Source organism: Entelurus aequoreus, linkage group LG09 (assembly GCF_033978785.1).
Source record: "Entelurus aequoreus isolate RoL-2023_Sb linkage group LG09, RoL_Eaeq_v1.1, whole genome shotgun sequence".
Taxonomy (NCBI): Eukaryota; Metazoa; Chordata; class Actinopteri; order Syngnathiformes; family Syngnathidae; genus Entelurus; species Entelurus aequoreus.
In genome coordinates, this window is record NC_084739.1 from 36419451 (window position 1) to 36442180 (window position 22730).

General features: G+C 45.2%; 1 protein-coding gene across 1 annotated transcript in view; it reads right to left on the reverse strand.

Moving 5' to 3' along the window:
* Positions 1-1252: 1252 nt before the first annotated feature.
* LOC133657392 (brorin-like) overlaps positions 1253-22730 on the reverse strand; it is a 148951-nt gene continuing 127473 nt past the window's right edge. The window contains exon 4 of the mRNA XM_062058678.1: positions 1253-2025. Coding sequence (XP_061914662.1) covers positions 1874-2025 — 152 coding nt within the window. The 3' untranslated portion in view covers positions 1253-1873. The remainder of the gene's footprint in view (positions 2026-22730) is intronic.

Sequence of the window (22730 nt, forward strand, 5' to 3'; positions counted from 1 at the left end):
CAATGTGCTGTTCAGACTTCATAGACTCAAGCTGGAAATGAAAAAAATAACATTTGGCTTGGAGAGTAAAACCCACATTTTTGCACTTAGCCAAGAATAATAGTGATAACAATGACCTATCAGTATACATAATAATGTAATGCATCGAAAAATAAACAATTTAATTGCACATTTTGAAAAGGTCACAAGGGTGTACGTCAGGGGTGTCAAACTCATTTTAGATCGGGGGCCACAAGTGGGCTGGACTGGTAACATCACGGCACGGTAACTTAAAAATAAAGACGACTTCAGATTGTTTTCTTTGTTTAAAAATAGAACAAGCACATTCTGAAAATGTACAAATCATAATGTTGTTGTTGTTTTTTAAACTTACATGTTGCGGTTAATAGCATTCTACCTTTATTTGTCGTTATTTATACTTTCTGAATAAATGATGTGATAATGTTCATCGGTCAACTCATTGGTGTTCATTTTCAATCTATCAAGATAAAAAAATGTATATACAAATGAAATTACAGGATGTTATTTATGTAGTTTGATAATTTTCCTCGACTGGTGCACTAACATGTGGTTTATTTTTTATTACATATGTAGCATCATCTACTTAGATACAAAATAATTGCTATTGCGACATCTAGTGCAAATATTTAGAACAGCAGTTTCTTTCATTCAAAAATTTTGGCTCATTTTTATACTTAGCAAACTCATCCCGCGAGCCGAACAAAACCTGTTTGCGGGCCTGATCTGGCCCGCGGGCCTTACATTTGACACCCCTGGTCTACGTCATTCCCAAGGATTACAATTTTAAATTATTTTTGAAGTATTTAATTAGAGCCCAATGGTTTATTGACATTTTCACAAAACATAGACAACAGATATAATATACTGTATGCTGCAATATTTTTGGGCCACTTTTAGATATGTATCCTTTAATTACCACGTTTAACTAGAACATCACCTAGTAGTGCAGACCTCCGCCAAGGCTCACTTAATAAAATAAATTATTTTCATACTACATTCAGTATTTTCCAAAAATATATGTTTAGGCTGAAACAAAACATTTTTACTTTTATGAGTGGTTTATGTTTGTCACATTCAGGGCTCCTCCATATGTTTTTCTTCTTTATTTGTTGTCCTTTATTCTGATGTCCATGTTACGTCTAACAATTGCATTCATGCGGGAGTCTGTAAACAAGCACCCGGTTGCATGCAGACCTATCGGAAGTATGACGCGGGCACCCGCAGAGCCACAGACTGGCGTTTATTTGAAACAGGATCACACAGCACCATGTTACAAAAAAAGCACTTTTAAAATCAAAGCACATTGGAAACAGACAAAAGAACGCAGCACAAGTCATAAACAGTCAATCTACCTTTTATATCACTTTCAGCTCCGTAGTCCATCGCCTCGGAACAGCAAAGCTCTAGAGCTGACGGGCTGCACGGAGCACTGCACTGCGATCGTTAAGGAATCGGTGTGAGCATTTGTCAGGCTTATGGAGACGTGAAGGTGGCCGCCCCCAAAGACAGCCGGTGTTTTCTGTACATTCTGTTGTGTTTCTTTGCAGTCCATGTCGTGGTTCATTAAAATGCAGAGCCTATAAAAATACTAAAGCTAGATCAGCATAATGACGCTTTCCCCTACAGTGTATACAGTATATTATTAAACAATTCACTACATAGATAAATAGAGATTCTGTGTGTGGATTATAAATCGTCATAAAAGCCTTTGCTTAGTACAGAATCCAAACGCTGGAGCCGGTCGCAGGCTGCAGGCTGAACCCTGATGTCCGGAAGTCTGGGTGAAAGGCCAAGTGTTTACGTGGATCGGCGCTGGTGTCGCATGCCAACATTCTGCCCGCCGTGCCAATCTCTAACCACGCTGACACTCGTTCTTACTGCAGGTGGCCTGACGCTCGATCTGCCAGGTGCCCTCCTCGTATGTGCAGTAGCAGATTGTGCACTCGTCGATCTTCACCTCTCGTCCGGCAGGTATCACAGTTGTGTCAGCAAAGCAGTTGGGTCCTGTTGGCAACAAGAAGAGTGGAAAATGAGACCAGCCGGGGAATATATCCGCATGGGACAAACAAGAGGCAAGACAAAAAAACTATAAGCCAGGTCTGGTATTGAAGGGTTTTTTTGTGTATATATTCAATTGGCTATTTCTTGGCTAAAGAGCTATTTAGCTGACAGAACTCAACATGTTTATTTAAATGGTACGGTGTCCAATAGAAATAGTCTAATATGTGGGGTTCCGCAAGGCAGCTGCCTTGGACCACTTTTATTTTCCATTTTTACAAACAATCTCCCGCTAGTGACTGAAAAATCCAAATTGGAATTGTATGCTGATGATTCTACATTATATCATTCTGCTTCCACCATAAGTGAACTTAACTCTGCCCTTTCCAAGGACTTGAATGCAGTGTTTGAATGGGTGAATAGCAATAGACTGGTTTTAAATACGACTAAAACCACCACTATAGTCTTTGGTTCTAAACGCAGTATAGCTACAAACCCTTTATTAAACTTACATATTGCTGGGCAAACAATCAATCAGGCTAGCAAGGTGAATCAACTTTTGGGCTTTACTCTTGGTAACACTCTCTCCTGGTCTGATCACATTAATCAAGTTGTTACAAAAATGGGCAGAAGTATTGCTACCGTCAGAAAGTGTACTACTTATCTACCACCTGTCCTATGCAGACAGGTAGTACAAACTTTGGTGTTGTGTCATCTTGACTATTGCAGCGTAATTTGGTCCTCTGCACCTAAGTGTGAGTTACAAAAATTACAAATTATCCAAAACAGAGCAGCTCGACTTGCTCTTGGTTGTAGTTATAGAGTTAGTGTTGACCATATGCATGAGAGCCTTAAATGGGCGAAATTTATCAACAGGTAGGGATGATGTTTGATAAGATATTATCGAGTTCGAGCCCATTATCGAATCCTCTTATCGAACCGATTCCTTATAACCAACTCTTTTTCTTTACTATAGTAGCCTCGATTACAGGAACCGGTTCTCAAAAAGGAATTAGAGTCCATGGAATTGGTTCTTTTCTTATCGAACAACCGGGAGAACCGGTTTCGAACATCATCCCTATCAACAGGTTTTCAAAAAACCTATTGTTATCCATAAGACATTTTATTTTTACCCATTGTCCTTTAGATATTGCTAGTCACATTGATTATAGTTCTGACATTTATAGGTACGGCACCAGAACCTCATCTCAAGGACTACTTGCATTGCCACGCCCAAGAACCTATGCCATGAAAGTCACTGTACTGTATAGGGCTATTACTTTGTGGAATACTCTTCCTTTGCGTATAAGAAATATCCCTAGTAAGGTAGGATTTAACAGACTTCGAAAGATTTATCTGCGTTGAGATGCTGTTTTCATTCATTGTTTTTGCCTTTGCTTGGTTCTAACTGTATATTTCATTGTTGTGTATCTATACAGGTATTGCATTATGATAATGTATGTATTGTTATTGTATTATGATTGTATCTTGAGTATGTGTTTGTAACTTATATTTATTTTAATGAGGACCCCAGGAAGACTAGCCTATCGCTGATGCGTCGGCTAGTGGGGATCCTAAATAAACAATTACATTTAATTAAACAATTATTTCAACAAAATAGACTCTACACAGTTGATCTACATTTCCATTACATTTTGTTTTGATCTTTTCACTCATTGATTCAACTAATGTTTACACCCTTGTGCAATCTCTTTTTTTATATTTCCTTTTAATCTTCTTACCTTGAGCCTTGTCATTTCTCTCTCCTGTGTATTTGATAAGCCCTACCCTCCTCCTTTGTCAACAAACTGTCAGTGTTCCATCGTGTCCTTTCCCTTTTGACCTGTTTCTGCCCGACAGCTAACCTAATTCTTTGTGCGTTTCTGGTTTGTACTGTACTTAAGTGTTCCTACGTAAGTGGTTTTAATGTAATGTTCCTGACATGCTGAATGACCAACTGCGATAAATAAAAATGAACTCGATGACTTTGCCGTCATCCATTAATTGCCAAGTCCATGTGCGTTTGTTTGTTTTCTTCAAACGGGGTGCAAGAGGGTTCACTCAGTACATCACTCTCAGCACCAGGTGCATTTTCAATAGCAGAATCAAATTAAGGGAGTGAACACTTTTGTCAGTCCGCCACAATCTTTGCCTCTGTGCGCGGAGGCGGGACCGCAAAGTTACCAACGCAGCGTGCATGGACAGAGCCTCGCTAGTGATCCAGTGAGAAGCACTGCAAAGTAACAAAAAATAGGGGGAAAAAATATGTTGTTTTTTTTTGTTTTTTTATTTATTTTGTCATAGAAAAATACAATCATGTGTGCTTACGAACTGTATCCCTGCAGACTGTATTGATCTATATTGATATATAATGTAGGAACCCGAAATATTAATAACAGAAAGAAGCAACCCTTTTGTGCGAATGAGTGTGAATGAGTGTAAATGGGGGAGGGAGGTTTGGGGTTGGTGCACTAATTGTAAGTGTATCTTGTGTTTTTTTATGTTGATTTAATTAAAAAAATAAAATAAAATAAAATAAAATAAAATTTAAAAAAATAAAATGATATATATATATATATATATATATATATATATATATATATATATATATATATATATATATATATATATATATATATATAATTTTTTTAATTTCTTGTGCGGCCCGGTACCAATCGATCTAAGGACCGGTACCGGGCCGTGCCCCGGTGGTTGGGGACCACTGATATATACTATAATTACATTAGTACTTCATTTGGTCTCAAAATAATGCTGACAATGATATCATTCATTTGCTATATTTAGTGAGACATTCATCGTCGAGCAAAATTTGTTATCGACCGAGGCCTACCTATAATGCCTTTATCAGGAAAGGAGTGGTCTGCAACCTGCGGCTCTTTGTTGTGGCTCCCTTTGCATGTTTTTTTCAACACTCTAGTGGGGGTTAATGTGTATGTTTGAAAATAGTTGAATAACTTCTAAGGAAAGTAAAAGAAAGGAAGGTGAAGCCCATGTTTGACTGTGTGCGGTGACTGACATACGAGAGATACGTTGGCTTCTTGGATATCAGCGGTAAGCTAACCATGAATACACCCAACAACAAAAAATCTCAGAAGAAAATAGAGTTTGATTTTACATGTAACAGTCCAGCTTGTCAGGTTTGTCACTGACAGTTTAGTTATGTTTTGGTCTTTCCTCTGTCTTTATTTCCTGTCAGCGCTCTTATTTTGGTTATTTCCTGCTTTTCTCCCTGAGTGCTGTTTTCCCTCAGCTGTGGCTGATTGGCACTTGGCCACACCTGGTGTCAATCAGCCAGCTGCTATTTAAACCTGCCTTGCCATCCAGTCTGTGCTAGAGTATTGTCATTGTAATACTTGTTGCTGTCGTATGCCGTGGACTGCTTTCTGTCTCCAATTCTCCCTGGTTCCTCGTCGCTTGTGAGCTGTTCCCTGGTTCCTGATTCGTGTTCCTGTTTCCTGTCTCGTGGATTCCTGGTTCCTGGTTTGTGTTTTTTCTTTATTTCATGGACATTAAATCATGTTTTCCTGTCATGGGGCGTGCACAATCAGCTGCTCCTTCGTCTGCACGTGCCGCAGGACACGCCCATACACACTCTGCTTCTGCTGCCACACACCAGCACAGCTGTGCGCAATCATCAACCGACACACCTGCTGCTGATGACATCACTCCTCATAAAAGCCAGCGTGTCCAGAGAACCAACGCTGGAACGTAGTCTCTGCTTGCAGTAAGCTTTCGTCTCTGGCTCCTCACCTTTGTTTGCTCGCTCCTTGTGACCTTCGACCCTTGTACTCATTTGTCTCTTGTTTTCCCCAGTATTCCCTCCGTCGCCTTGGAAGTGAGCAGTGCGCCTCACTTCTCTGGACCCCTCTGGATTCTGATTTGCCTCCCTCGATCCTCGACCCCCACTTTGGACTTGGACCTCTGGACGCCCCTCTCAGCCCCACGGACCCCTGCTTGTTTCACGGACTCCCCTACCTGCCTCGCCCTACTGAACTGGTCACCTTCTCACTCAACACGCACTTACAACAACCACTGGTAAATATTCATTGTAACGCTTCACATAGTCCTGCAAACATACACAGTAGCATACACACTCCACCACATCATCAAGCTCTAAATAAACTATTGAGCTTATTCTTGTTGCTGTGTCGTCTCCTTCCCCGTCGAACATAACAGTACGTTCCAGCCATGTCGGAACCGGACGGCACAAGCAGACCCAAGTCCGCGTCCCTTCCTCGACCCCCCACGGCTCCTAACCTCACGGCCATGCACGCTGAGATTCAGGCCCACCACGCTCGATTTTCGAGCCTAGAGAACAAGCTTGATGTCGCCTTCGCTAGCCTGCTGGCTAGACTGGAAAGCCTTAGTCCAAGCCCTGCTCCTCCACCTGTGCCGAATTACAGTGCTCCGGCAGCCGCCACCTCCTGGAGCCCCTCAAAACCCCGGGAACCCAAGATCTCCAGCCCCAGTCCCTTTGAGGGGGATTTTGAACTTTGTCGAGGTTTTTTGGTTCAGTGTGAACTCATTTTTAAGCACCAACCATCTCGCTATGCTTCTGATGGAGCGAAGATTGCATTTGTGTTTTCATTACTCTCTGGACAGGCTCTCAAGTGGGCCACCGCAGCAGTAGACAAGACTTTGGGGCTGAGCACCAACTATGCTGCTTTTCGAGCGGAGTTCCAGGCTGTGTTCGATCACCCCGTGGACGGGGGGGATGCTGCTTCACGACTGCACTCCATCCGACAGGGTTCCCGCTCGGTTGCGGCCTACACTCTTGACTTCCGCACTCTGGCGGCCGACAGCGAGTGGGGAGACAAGGCGCTCCAGAGTGCATTCAGGAGAGGACTGAGTGACGAAATCAAGGACGGTTTGCTGAGAGACCGACCTACCTCGTGTCGAGCCCTCATCGACCTGGCTCTCTTATTTGACCAAAGACTCAGTGAACGAGCAGCAGAGAGAGCGCAGGCTTCTGCTTGTTTTCCAGCTAGCTCATCTCCGAGACCCAAGTTCCGACCTGTCGACCACGCCGCCATGTTTCGGCCTACACCTCCGTACATGCCAGCAGCAACTGTGGAACCCATGCAGTTGGGCAGGTCACGCCTAGAGGCAGCAGAGAGGGAAAGGAGATTCAGGCAGCATCTCTGCCTCTACTGCGGACTGGCTGGTCACCCCATCCGGAGCTGCCCGACGAGGCCAAAAGACCAGGCTCGCCACCAAGGGGGTTCCTGGTGAGCCACACAACTGTTCCCCAAATCAAGAGAGACCCAGGCATTCTCTTTCCTGCATCCCTGTCATGGAGCTCTAGGACTCTGACAGTGGGGGCCTACCTGGATTCAGGAGCAGACGAAAGTTTCATGGATCACGAGTTTGCTCGCCAAGCAGGAATAACCCTCATTCCACTGGAGACTTTCCTGCCGGCTCAAGCTCTGGATGGACATCCCCTCGGTCCCATCAAGCACCGCACCGAACCCCTGTCTCTGACCCTCTCGGGGAATCACACCGAGACCATCAGCCTCTGGGTGCTCGACGCTCCCGTCGCCCCGCTTGTCCTCGGGCGATCTTGGCTTCGACAGCACGACCCTCACATATCCTGGTCCACGGGCAAGGTCCTTGCATGGAGCACTGCCTGCCACGCTAACTGCCTAAGGTCGGCAGTTCCCCCAGCCTGCAGGGCCAAGCCCACCTCTCCTCCCACTGATCTCTCCTGTGTTCCCGCTGCTTATCATGACCTTTCAGCGGTATTTGACAAGGTACGTGCGCTGTCTCTTCCCCCGCATAGACCTTATGACTGCGCTATCGACCTGATTCCCAACGCTGTCCTTCCCTCCAGCAGACTTTACAATCTGTCTTTACCAGAGAAGAAGGCCATGAAGGACTACATCACTGAATCCCTTGCCTCAGGTATCATCACCCCCTCCAAGTCCCCGGTGGCAGCAGGCTTCTTCTTCGTGGGAAAGAAGGACGGTTCCTTGAGGCCTTGCATTGACTACAGACAATTAAACTGCATTACCATCAAGAATAAATATCCCCTACCCCTGCTGAGCTCCTCTTTTGAGCCCCTTGCTCCTGCCACTATTTTCACCAAGCTTGATCTCCGAAATGCCTATCACCTGGTGCGAATCAAAGAGGGTGATGAATGGAAAACGGCCTTCAACACCCATCTCGGACACTTCGAGTACAGAGTGATGCCATTCGGCCTTACTAATGCACCGGCTGTTTTCCAGGCCCTCGTCAATGATGTTTTACGGGACATGTTGGACCATTTCGTTGTCGTGTACCTTGATGACATTTTGATTTTTTCCCAGAACCTGCAGGAGCACCAACGACATGTCCGCCTGGTCCTCCAACGCCTGCTGGAGAACAGATTGTTCGTCAAAGCAGAAAAGTGTGAGTTTCACGCACCTTCAGTGGGATTCTTGGGTTTTGTTGTTGAGAAGGGCCACATAAGAGCGGACCCTAAGAAGATTGAGGCGGTACTGAAGTGGCCCCAACCCACCACCCGTACGGAACTAAGACGGTTCCTGGGATTTGCCGGATTTTATCGACGTTTCATCAGGGATTTCAGCAAGGTAGCTGCACCTCTCCACACACTCACTTCTACCAGTATTCCTTTTCTGTGGACCAGGGAGGCCAGTGAGGCTTTTAGAAGATTGAAGAGGAGTTTTGTCTCTGCCCCGGTCCTCGTCCATCCTGACACGGACAACTCCTTCATCATGGAGGTGAACGCGTCAGATTCTGGGATTGGAGCAGTGCTCTCCCAACGCTCCCGTAAGGACAATCTTGTACACCCTCGTGCATTCTTTTCTAGGCGCCTCTCCAGCTGAACAGAATTACGATGCCGGTAACCGAGAACTACTAGCTGTTCATGAGGCCTTGGCAGAGTGGAGACACTGGTTGGAGGGACCGAAACACCAGTTTCAGGTCTTGACGGACCATCGCAACCTGCTCCACATTCGTTCCGCCAGGAGGCTTAATGACCGTCAGGCTCGCTGGGCCAATTTTTTTTAGCCGTTTTGATTATACACTCTCGTTTAGGCCAGGCTCCAGGAACACAAAGGCCGACGCCCTCTCCCGGCAGTTCTCGGAGGAGCCAACTTGTTCGCCTACGGCAGAACCCATCCTTCCTCCTGCCCGGATAGTGGGCATGGTCACTTGGGAGGTGGAGGAACAGATAAAGACCGCCCTGCGGTCTAATCCGGCACCAGGTGGCGGCCCGCCCAACAAGCTGTTTGTTCCCCGTGAGTTCCGATCTAAGGTGCTGGATTGGGGGCATTCCAGCATCTTCTCCCGCCATCCGGGGTTTCAACGCTCGCTATCCTTCATCCGACGACGGTTCTGGTGGCCGTCTATGGCTTCAGACACCCGTGAGTTTATCGCCGCTTGTACAACATGCTCCCGCAATAAAGCTTCCCACAGACCTCCAGCGGGCCTCCTGTGCCCACTACCTGTCCCCGGCCGTCACTGGTCCCACATCGCATTGGACTTCGTGACAGGATTCCCAGTGTCCCGAGGTAACACTACTATCCTTACCATTGTCGATCGATTCTCAAAGGCTGCACATTTTGTTCCCCTCCCCAAGCTTCCCTCCTCCTCCGAGACTGCTGACCTCCTTGTTCTGCACATTGTAAAACAACACGGTATCCCGGTGGATATTGTTTCAGATCGTGGTCCCCAGTTCACTTCCCGGGTGTGGCAATCGTTTTGCAAGGGGATTGGGGCTACGGTCAGTCTCACCTCTGGGTATCATCCCCAGAGCAACGGTCAAGCGGAGAGGGCCAACCAATGCGTGGAGACCATGTTGCGTTGTGTTTCCGCTCGCCAGCCTGCCTCCTGGAGCAAGTACTTGCCATGGGTCGAGTATGCTTATAACTCCATGAAGAGCTCGGCCACTGGCATATCTCCCTTTGAGTGTTCCCTAGGATATCAGCCTCCTATGTTTTCCCAACAGGAGGTCGAAGCAGCAGTTCCATCCACTCGAGCCCATATCAAACGCTGCCATAAAATTTGGAGGACCGCCCGGGATGCACTCTTGAAAGCCTCCGAAAGGATGCGCCATAGTGCTAACAGGCGCCGCATCCCGGCACCATCATACCAACCTGGACAACAGGTGATGTTACGCACCAAGGACCTCCATCTCCAGGTACCCTCCCGGAAATTGGCACCTCGATATGTCGGGCCTTTTTCTGTGGAGGCCATTATCAATCCTGCCTCCATTAGACTGTCTCTCCCGCCTTCTCTTAAGAGGCATCCCGTGTTCCATGTGTCACAGATCAAACCTGTAGCAGAGAGCTCTTTTTCACCCCCTGCCCCTACCTCTCCCCCTCCTAGGATCCTCGAGAGTGGTGACCCAGTATGGTCAGTCAAGGAGATCCTCAGGGTTCGTCGGCAAGGTAGGGGACTAGTGTACCTAGTAGACTGGGAGGGCTATGGACCAGAGGACCGATCATGGGTACCGGCCTCCTATCTTGCGGACCCCTCTCTGTTGGAGGATTTCTACCGGGCTCACCCTGAGGCTCCCCGTAGCTCGTCAGGAGCCTCGCATAAGGAGGGGGGCACTGTCATGGGGCATGCACAATCAGCTGCTCCTTCGTCTGCACGTGCCGCAGGACACGCCCATACACACTCTGCTTCTGCTGCCACACACCAGCACAGCTGTGCGCAATCATCAACCGACACACCTGCTGCTGATGACATCACTCCTCATAAAAGCCAGCGTGTCCAGAGAACCAACGCTGGAACGTAGTCTCTGTTTGCAGTAAGCTTTCGTCTCTGGCTCCTCACCTTTGTTTGCTCGCTCCTTGTGACCTTCGACCCTTGTACTCATTTGTCTCTTGTTTTCCCCAGTATTCCCTCCGTCGCCTTGGAAGTGAGCAGTGCGCCTCACTTCTCTGGACCCCTCTGGATTCTGATTTTCCTCCCTCGATCCTCGACCCCCACTTTGGACTTGGACCTCTGGACGCCCCTCTCAGCCCCACGGACCCCTGCTTGTTTCACGGACTCCCCTACCTGCCTCGCCCTACTGAACTGGTCACCTTCTCACTCAACACGCACTTACAACAACCACTGGTAAATATTCATTGTAGCGCTTCACATAGTCCTGCAAACATACACAGTAGCATACACACTCCACCACATCATCAAGCTCTAAATAAACTATTGAGCTTATTCTTGTTGCTGTGTCGTCTCCTTCCCCATCGAACATAACATTTCCTGCACCAAGCCTGCCTTCTCTGCATCATGGGGTTCGTCACCAACACCTTGTGACACAGCTCTACTCTTAAGATGTCGGGAAGTGAAGTTTACACAATGTTAGGGATGGGTACTGAATTCGGTACTTTTTTTTTGGCACTGACCAAATCCTGCCGGTCTTACTGGGCACCCATTCATGTAAAATCCAACGGTGCCATGCTACGGTACCTGGGTTGTGTGTGATGTTACACCCGGTTGCCGACTCGAGCATGCCCCTTGGCCCCCTCCAGCAGCACTAAGAGCGGACTCAGGCAAACTACCTCTAGATGATGTTGGATTGTTCAATGATAACAAAGAAATTTACTCAAATAACTTTCCAACATAAGTAAAGTAAGGCTCAACTTTTACAAAAAATACACTCTCTTGATGCTTATATACACTGGCTTTGCTACTGACATGCATTAGCAATTGTACATGGCGATTTCAACAACTCCAAATGTGTTAATTAAAACTACAACTAAGATACACGTTACAATCAAACAGCTGATGCGTAATGGTACTTACAGTATTGACACTTTTTAGGGCACAACGAAAGATTGAATTCAGCGAAGACTGAACTGACTAGCCAACTGTAATTGCAACTTCTAAACCTCTTAAGGCCCAAGCTGTTTGTTTACATGCTTTTTTATTTCTCTTTGCTATTTGGGCTTATTGGACCCTAATTAGAATAAAAACTAAGAATCATCTTTTGATATGATGTACTTAGTCCATAAATAATACATGTGTACTTCATGTTTAGTGACATGCTAAATCTTATTTTTACACTTTTTTTTTCCAAATTCCATTGTATGTTATACTCTTCTGACAGCACCAGATGGCAGTATAAGTGTCCACATAAGGGCCATAAGACCCCAATTCAGTAGTGTACACAATTTTGAAAATAAGAGCTAAAAGGTGCTGTCCACGCATGTGGCCAACTCAGCCTTTAGAGGATTTATTGTCATACTTTAAGATGAGACAAATGTCACAATAAATTAAGATATAACAACTGGGAAACTAAATGGGTTACACTTGTATAGCGCTTTTCTACCTTCAAGGTACTCGAAGAGCTTTGACACTATTTCCACATTCACACACTGATGGCAGGAGCTGCCATGTAAGGCCCTAACCACGACCCATCAGGAGCGAGGGTGTAGGGTCTTGCTCAAGGATGGCGGAAGCTGGGGATTGAATCAGTAACCCTCAGGTTATCTATTATCCGAGCCTTGCCGTCCCAATAATCATAATCAGCTCATTTTTAAATGGTGCAATAAAATATTTGATTTTATTATCAAAATTATCAATTAGTTTTTATTAACACACAAAAGTACAGAAAATAGGTACTGTTGAGTAGCGGTATCGATTCCTTGTTACCGGGAACTGGTACTGTATCGGTTTGAATGTGAACGGTGCCTCTCTCTACACGACGTACAGCAAAGCCACACTAGCTGACATCACTTACATTGACAGATTGCTTTGCCTTTACTCTCAACGACGCTGACTTATGCGCAAACAACAAAAATGTAACATTGGAAGACATTTTCCAAACAAGCGCCAACATTTTCTGAAAAGTACTAATTTACTTTAAAGGAGACCTTCCACCATTCTTATCAAAACTTGCGTTTTTCTTGTAGAACTCCTGTATTTTTCCCTCATTTTCCTGACGTTTTCCTGTTCCCATATTTAAATATTTCATTAAAAAAAAAATCCTCTCCTCTCAGCCATAGCGACACAGCTGACGGACTGCTCGCTTCGGCAGACTCAGTAAACATCAGCGTAACAATGCCAATGCAGGGCGAGGCTCGTAACAAGCAGCCTGGCGAGTCACATGATTCAATCAAATCGACAGAGCAAGAGATGATTGGACATGAACACATGAAAAAGACAATATTTGTATAAATATGGCAAAGGACTGACTTATTATACTTATCTTAAGAAGAGCAGGGTCGGACACACTTATGATTTTGTAACACCAATTTGAATGCATTACATGCAGTACATGGGTTACCTTTAAAAAAACTGGAAACGTCCCATTTATAAAAATCCATATATTGACAGGTAAGCAACTAGTGCGCACTGATTGAGCAGCGCTAGCCATCGAGCAACAAGACACGGGCTGAAATTCACTGTGCAGTGCAGCTCTTAAAGTGCACTGCACAGTTTATACAACGTTTACCAGGCTGCACCTGTTACACAGGCGTACTGCATTTCTGTTTGTTGTAACAGGAAACATTCAACAACGATTGCAACTTTGAAAAGTTTATAAGCTGTGTTATGTTTTGCGGCCCCAGACTGTTACTACTTTTGTGAAAAGTGAAGTGAATTATATTTATATAGCGCTTTTCTCTAGTCTCCTTTCTGAGCTGCCACCTTATCGTGGTAGAGGAGTTTGCGTGTCCCAATGATCCTAGGAGCTATGTTATCTGGGGCTTCTATGCCCCCTGGTAGGGTCTCCCAAGACAAACAGGTCCTAGGTGAGGGATCAGACAAAGAGAAGCTCAAAGACCTTTATGAAGTACAACTCGAGGACCTAGATTTCGCTCACCCCCTCTGGAGCCGTGGGGCACGATGGCGAGCGCCTGGTGGCCAGGCCTGACCCCATGGGGCCCGGCCGGGCTCAGCCCGAAGAAGCAACGTGGGTCCCCCCTCCAATGGGCTCACCACTCATGGGAGGGGTCATAGAGGTCGGGTGCAGTGTGAGCTGGGCGGCAGCCGAAGGCAGGGCACTTGGCGGTCCGATTTTCGTCTACATAAGCTAGCTCTTGGGACGTGGAACGTCACCTCGCTGGGAGGGAAGGAGCCTGAGCTGGTGCGCGAGGTGGAGAAGTTCCGGCTAGATATAGTCGGACTCACTTCGACGCACAACAAGGGCTCTGGAACAAGTTCTCTCGAGAGGGGCTGGACTCTTTTCCACACTGGTGTTGCAGGCAATGAGAGGCGACGGGCTGGGGTGGCAATTCTTGTTTCCCCCCGGCTCAAAGCCTGCACATTGGACTTTAACCCAGTAGATGAGAGGGTAGCTTCCCTCCGTCTTCGGGTGTGGAGACGGGTCCTGACTCTTGTTTGTGCTTACGCACCAAACAGCAGCTCAGAGTACCCACTCTTTTTGGATTCCCTTGAGGGAGTACTGGAGAGTGCTCCAGAGGGTGATTACCTTGTTCTGCTGGGGGACTTCAACGCTCATGTTGGCAACGACAGTCAAACCTGGAGAGGCGTGATTGGGAAGAATGGCCGCTCGGATCTGAACCCAAGTGGTGCTTTGTTATTGGACTTTTGTGCTTTGGTCGGATTGTCCATAACACACACAATGTTCAAACATAAGGGTGTCCATATGTGCACTTGGCACCAGGACACCCTCGGCCGCAGTTCCATGATTGACTTTGTAGTTGTGTCATCGGATTTGCGACTTCATGTTTTGGACACTCGGGTGAAGAGAGGGGCAGAGCTTTCTACCAATCACCACCTGATGGTGAGCTGGCTCCGATGGTGGGGGAGGATGCCGGACAGACCTGGCAGGCCCAAACGCATTGTGAGGGTCTGCTAGGAACGTCTAGCAGAGTCTCCTGTCAGAGAGAGTTTCAATTCCCACCACCGGAAGAAGTTTGAACATGTCACGAGGGAGGCACTGGATATTGAGTCCGAGTGGACCATGTTCCGTGCCTCTATTGTCGAGGTGGCTGATTGGAGCTGTGGCTGCAATGTGGTTGGTGCCTGTCGTGGCTGTAATCCTAGAACCCGCTGGTGGACACCAGCAGTGAGGGATGCCGTCAAGCTGAAGAAAGAGTCCTATTGGGTCCTTTTGGCTCATGGGACTCCAGAGGCAGCGGACAGGTACCGACAGACCAAGCAAAGTGCGGCTTCAGCGGTTGCGGAGGCAAAAGCAAGGACATGGGAGGAGTTTGGGAAAGCCATGGAAAACAACTTCCGGACGGCTTCAAAGCGATTCTGGTCCACCATCCGCCGCCTCGGGGGGAAGCAGTGCACTGTCAACACCGTGTATGGTGAGGATGGTGTGCTGTTGACCTCTACTGCGGCTGTTGTGGATCGGTGGAGGGAATACTTCGAAGACCTCCTTAATCCCACCAACACATCTTCCTATGAGAAAGCAGTGCCTGGGGAATCTGTGGTGGGCTCTCCTATTTCTGGGGCTGAGGTTGCTGAGGTAGTTATAAAGCTCCTCTGTGGTAAGGCCCCGGGGGTGGATGAGATCCGCCCGGAGTTCCTTAAGGCTCTGGATGCTGTGGGGCTGTCTTGGTTGACAAGACTCTGCAACATCGCATGGACATCGGGGGAGGTACCTCTGGATTGGCAGACCGGGGTGGTGGTTCCTCTCTTTAAGAAGGGGAACCGGAGGGTGTGTTCCAACTATAGTGGGATCACACTCCTCAGCCTTCCCGGTAAGGTCTATTCAGGTGTACTGGAGAGGAGGCTACGCCGGATAGTCGAACGTCGAATCCAGGAGGAACAGTGTGGTTTTCGTTATGGTCGTGGAACGGTAGACCAGCTCTATACTCTCGGCAGGGTCCTTGAGAGACTTGGAGAAGGCATTCGACCGTGTCCCCCGGGAAGTCCTGTGGGGAGTGCTCAGAGAGTATGGGGTATCAGACTGATTGTGGTGGTCCGCTCCCTGTATGATCAGTGTCAAGAGCTTGGTCCGCATTGCCGGCAGTATGTCGGACCCCTTTCCAGTAAGGGTTGGACTCCGCCAAGGCTGCCCTTTGTCACCGATTCTGTTCATAACTTTTATGGACAGAATTTCTAGGCGCAATAAGGGCGTTGAGGGGATCTGGTTTGGTGGCAGCAGGATTAGGTATCTGTTTTTTGCAGATGATGTAGTCCTGATGGCTTCAACTGGCCAGGATCTTCAGCTCTCACTGGATCGGCTCGCAGCCGAGTGTGAAGCAACTCGGATGAGAATCAGCACCTCCAAGTCCGAGTCCATGGTTTTCGCCCGGGAAAGGGTGGAGTGCCATCTCCAAGTTGGGGAGGAGATCTTGCCCCAAGTGGAGGAGTTCAAGTACCTAGGAGTCTTGCTGACGAGTGGGGGAAGAGTGGATCGTGAGATCGACAAGCGGATCGGTGCGGCGTTTTCAGTAATGCAGACGCTGTATCGATCCGTTGTGGTGAAGAAGCAGCTGAGCGGGAAGGCAAAGCTTTCAATTTACCGGTCGATCTACGTTCCCATCCTCACCTATGGTCATGAGATTTGGGTTATGACCGAAAGGACAAGATCACGGGTACAAGCGGCCGAAATGAGTTTCCTCCACTGGGTGGCAGGTCTCTCCCTTAGAGATAGGGTGAGAAGCTCTGTCATCCAGGAGGAACTCAGAGTAAAGCCGCTGCTCCTCCACATCGAGAGGAGCCAGATGAGGTGGTTCGGGCATCTGTCCAGGATGCCACCCGAACGCCTCTCTAGGGAGGGGTTTGTGGCACGTCCGACCGGCAGGAGAACAAGGGGAAGACCCAGGACACGTTGGGAAGACTATGTATCCCTGCTGGCCTGGGAACGCCTCAGGAGCCCCCGGGAGGAGCTGGACGAAGTGGCTGGGAGAGGAAAGTCTGGGCTTCCCTGCTTAGGCTGCTGCTCCCGCGACCCGACCTCGGATAAGCGGAAGAAAATGGATGGATTCAACATTATTTTATATATATATATATACTCTTGCCTTAAAAGAAAATAATGTTTGCCTTGGTGCTCTTCTAACTTGCCTTGGTGCCCTAATAAATGAACCCTCCTTTAAAATTCCAGGCCTGATCATATTTTTAATGATATTTCATTGAAGTGATATTTTGAAAGTAAAATGAATGTTTAAAAATGCAGATTTTACATGCCTTAAATTTAGATTGGGGTATGTCGTTAATGTTTTTTGTTTTCATTTTAGCATTTAAGTTAGCTTGCTGTGCAAGTCAGTCAAAGTGCAGTTATCAATCACGGTTTTTCAATCATTTTAATTTATAACGGTAATACTAATCATCGAGTTTCACCGCAGTTATCATTAATACCGTTTATCGTTACAATATTATTATTTATTTTTTCTTTTAAAACAGCTCCTGACTTCGTTGTAAAGAAAGCTTTTCTGTAATTATCATCACGTTTTAATCTCACGAAAACTCCTCACACATCTAACGCTGTGCACAGCCAAACAAATCATTGACCTGCAGTGTCACTTTGAGGCTGACTGTAGCAACTCTTCGACCAGCTTCAGCTATAACAACACTCTCCCTCACCTTTAACAACAACAATCGCTCGCCTGCGACGGGAAGCTAACTATCCAAATAGAGTTATGGTTGCTCACAGAGCCCAACCGCCACACAAGCCAAGCACCGACAAAAAGTCACAAGATGAAGTACAAGTACCAAAGTACATACAAACCTAAAAGCAAGTCTTAAAAGCGACCACAGATCCATCCACCTCTTACATACATTTATGATTGCCCGCCATCCATCCATCTATTTTCTACCGCTAGTCCCTCTCGGGGTCACAGGGGTGGCTGCAGCCTATCCAAGCTGCATTATACAAAGGAATATTTAGTTTTTGTTAGCCCTTTGTTTTGGGTCATTATTATTGTTGATGTTTTTTTGTTTTTTGTTTCATTTTGAAATAAAAGCTTTGTTCACATTGTTTGTTTAAATTAAAAAGGGCAGTAAAAATATGTTTAACCGAACATTATGAATCCATGTTTAGTTAGTGTAGTTTATTATTTCTTCAGTCAGTGGTCAACAAAATAAACAAATAGTTTTACATTCATAAATTGACAATTTTACAGACCGAAAGAGTTTAGGCTGAAGTTGAGCACTTATTTCGCCTAACCCTATAAACAATCTCAAATACAAGATGTAGTAAAAACAGGAGACATCGGGCTCTGATCTTGAGCTTCATAGAAATATGAAATTTATTTTACACAACATATTTTAAATACACCTTGTACACAACATGAACACTGTTCAAATATATACACAGTAAAGACAGACAAACAGTTGTGAAAGATCCCAGCACACATGTTGGTTAAACATTTGTACCAATAATATGCTATATACAAACACTTATACGTCCATTATTATTTATATCCCACATTTAGTTTTGAAACAAACATTGATCATAGTATTAACTACTGGTGTTGATTCAAGAGCGATATATTTTTCAAAGACATTGGTCTTTGAATCTTGATAAAAAATAACCGTGATTACCATTTTGGCCACAATCTGGGCTTTCCCAAATGTGTTTTCATGAGTGGAGGCATGAAAAAACTGATCATGGGCACACGCACATAATATTTTGTTTTAAGGAATTTCGAGATGCCATGTCGTGACCTTTTCTGACAACATGTAATCAGAAGCAAACCAATGGCGAAGGCATTTACGGAATGCATTAGTTTTCACAAGGCTTGCTTGAAAGGTGGAATTTCCACTGTGACATTTTCACATTCAAACTGCCATGAATCATCCAAATGATTAAGGTCTGCTCATGCTGTAGCGTTGGACAGCCATTAGCAGGCTCTTGACACCACAAATTAGCCCCTTATGTTGTATGTAAAGAAGCTTTATCCATCTAGCCTTACACGAGGGATCCATAACTGTGTTTACACTTACACACTAAAACCTTAGATAACTACTTAACAGCAAAAATAAAAAAACGTTAGCTAAATCTTGAGAAATAATGTACTTATCATCTCCCAAAGATGCACAGCAGTGTGGGTTGAAGGTGTGTCATTTTGATTGTAAACATGAAAATACATTGTAATTATCAAACAATGGATTCCCGCTAACAAAATTCTCATCTATGAGACGATGAAAGAAGTGAAATTCCTTTACTTCCAATGCAGGCACTGTTAGATCAAGTTTGCAGAAAATGAAAAGCCAATTTTTCATAAAAAGATATTTGTTGGTCCAACCTTGTTTGATGTTGTTGATGTTTGTTAAATCACCTTCCCAGACTTTGAAGTTGATTCCTTATTGCTCAGTGAAGTATTGAAAATGTGCTTTGTGTTACCAGTACGTCTAGAACTAAAATGTCAAATAGAATGAGCAAGTTGTGGGTAAAATGTGGAGCAATGACGTATATGTATAATGTATAATATCAGTATAGCTTACCTGTATCATGTTCATGAGTGAACTACAGCCTGTAAGTCAATCACAGTGATTGCAACAATCAAAGGTTTTAATTCCATTAATTTCTAGTGGCAGATTACTTGTTAAAGTTACACTTCTCCAGGTCATACGAATACCTTGACATGAACGGTCAAGACCTACATAGATTGTCTTATTCTTTACACAAGTAGCATTAATAGTTGGCCATAAGTCAAATTTGTCACCCAACTGTTCTGTTCCATGTGAAGCAGTGTGCTGTGAACATGTACTTTTGTCACACTCTGCTGATCTGATTGTATCGGCCTTTCCAAGATTTACCAAGTTCTAAACCAAAGGCCGTGGGCTGAGCCAGGACAGGTGGTGCACTTTCATACGCACTTCCGACTCCAACTTAAGTTTCTCACTTAATTGCTTTACTTGCAGAAAGGTCTTCTTTCCAACAGTCCATCCAAGGTGAACAAACACAACTTTAACTGCATGCAAACTATAAACAAAACTAAGGCTCAAGTGTTGCGTAAGAAGTTATAAAAAAAACTGTTTTCACCACCAGTCTCTCAACCCGACATTTGTCAATTTCAACTGTGCGCCCCTATATGCTCTCCTCACAGGTGCTGTAAATGACACACAATGTAAATGACACTTTCTAATTCAATAAATTAACTGGCAATGTATCAAACATATTTTCATGACAATTCACAAAACAAATAATTCAAATTAATAATATATGTAGTACTAGAGAAATATAAATAACACAAAAATGGCTACCAAAACCATAATGACCAACACAAAAATGCAGTAGCACAGTAGGCCCAAGTATTCATCAATCATCACCACAATGACCACCACCACCAAAGTGCAGCAGCGCAGTAGGCCCAAGCATTCATCAAACAACAAATAATTAATTTAACTTAATATATGCAGGACTACAGAAATATGAATAACACAAAAAACGGCTACCACACTGATCATAAGCTCATAAAGTTGTCTGCTACAGTTCCCAAATATTGTAGCCTGTCCTGTCATTGTGTCATGTGTATATTACTTTACAAAACTGCAGTAATAACGTTGATGAAAAAACACACAGAAAAATTAAAAAAACAGTGCAGTACTGTTTTCATGCTTACAAAATTGAGTACAACGCTCACATTTCAGGAACCTTTTTATTATATCTTCTCAAGGGACAATACTATAGAAATTAAAGGCCTACTGAAATGAATTTTTTTTATTTAAACGGGGATAGCAGATCCATTCTATGTGTCATACTTGATCATTTTGCGATATTGCCATATTTTTGCTGAAAGGATTTAGTATAGAACATCGACGATAACGTTTGCAACTTTTGGTCGCTGATAAAAAAAAAGCCTTGCCTGTACCGGAAGTAGCGTGACGTCGCAGGTTGAAAGGCTCCTCACATTTCCCCATTATTTACACCAGCAGCGAGAGCGATTCGGACCGAGAAAGCGACGATTACCCCATTAATTTGAGCGAGGATGAAAGATTTGTGAATGAGGAACGTGAGAGTGAAGGACTAGAGGGCAGTGCAGGACGTATCTTTTTTCGCTCTGACCGTAACTTAGGTACAAGGGCTCATTGGATTCCACACTTTCTCCTTTTTCTATTGTTGATCACGGATTTGTATTTTAAACCACCGCGGATACTATATCCTCTTGAAAATGAGAGTCGAGAACGCGAAATGGACATTCACAGTGACTTTTATCTCCACGACAATACATCGGCGAAGCACTTTAGCTATGGAGCTAACGTGATAGCATCGGGCTTAACTGCAGATAGAAACAAAAGAAATAAACCCCTGACTGGAAGGATAGACAGAAAATCAACAATACTATTAAACCCTGGACCTGTAACTACACGGTTAATGCTTTCCAGCCTGGCGAACCTTAACAATGCTGTTGCTAACGACGCCATTGAAGCTAACTTTATCTACGGGACCTCACAGAGCTATGCTAAAAACATTAGCTATCCACCTACGCCAGCCAGCCATCATCTGCTCATCAACACCCGTGCTCACCTGCGTTCCAGCGATCGACGGAGCGACGAAGGACTTCACCCGATCATCGATGCGGTCGGCGCCTAGCGTCGGATAGCGCGTCTGCTATCCAAGTCAAAGTCCTCCTGGTTGTGTTGCTGCAGCCAGCCGCTAATACACCGATCCCACCTACAGCTTTCTTCTTTGCAGTCTTCATTGTTCATTAAACAAATTGCAAAAGATTCACCAACACAGATGTCCAGAATACTGTGGAATTTGCCGATGAAAACAGAGCTTTTTGTATTGGATACAATGGTGTCCGAATACTTCCGTTTCAACTATTGATGTCACGCGCATACGTCATCATACATAGACGTTTTCCAGTGGCGTGCGGTGAGGTTAATGTCTGGTGAGGCACGACTGCATCATCACAGCCAGATTTACAAACATATGCAGTGCAGGTGTACCTAATGTTGTGTCCCTGCGGTCGTTCGCGGCTCCTGCAGCGCGAGCTTTGTTATTTTTGCACTTTTTGGCTTCTTGTTAAGTGACTTTTTTTGGGTGGATTCGGTCTTGCACGTGGAGGGTTTGGGTGTGGGCTTTGGTTGGTGTGGCGCTCCCGTCGGGCGGTGCATTCTGCGGCGGAGGTGCTTGGCACCAGGAGGCGGGGTTATGAGACGAGCCTCACACAGTGTGTCTTCGCAGCAGTTTTATGAATGCTCAGCACTAAAAATACGTTACACACATACAGTTGTTGACAAAATACACTGTACATTATATACCTCAGCTAACTAAACTATGGAAATGTATAATATAATTCATATAGCAATACGGTCTCACTGCACAGCAGGCCAGCAGTTAGCCGAGTCATTGCGCACAATCCATGTTGAGGCACAACGCAGTGACGTGCCTCAACTGGCTGCTGATCACCGCACCGTCTCTTCTCAGTATTTGAACGGCAAATGTGAAAATACAAATTAAAATAATCTAAAACTGGTGAAGTTAAATGGAAAATAACTTTAGTATAATCACTGGATACATATAACAATTTAATTATTTTTTTTTTCTTTTTACTTTTTTTTTTCTTTCCATGACGGCAGGTGAAGCCGTGCCTCCCCTGCCTCTAGTGACGCCACTGACGTTTTCAACCAGAAGTTTCGTGGGAAATTTACAATTGCACTTTATAAGTTAACCCGGCCGTATTGGCATGTGTTGCAATGTTAAGATTTCATCATTGATATATAAACTATCAGACTGTGTGGTCGGTAGTAGTGGGTTTCAGTAGGCCTTTAAACTTAAAGGGTATTTCTAATACTGTAAACTTGGGCACTTATTTCATAGTTCTGGAACTAAAAACTATGTCTCCAGATAAAACGTACCCTAAAATAGA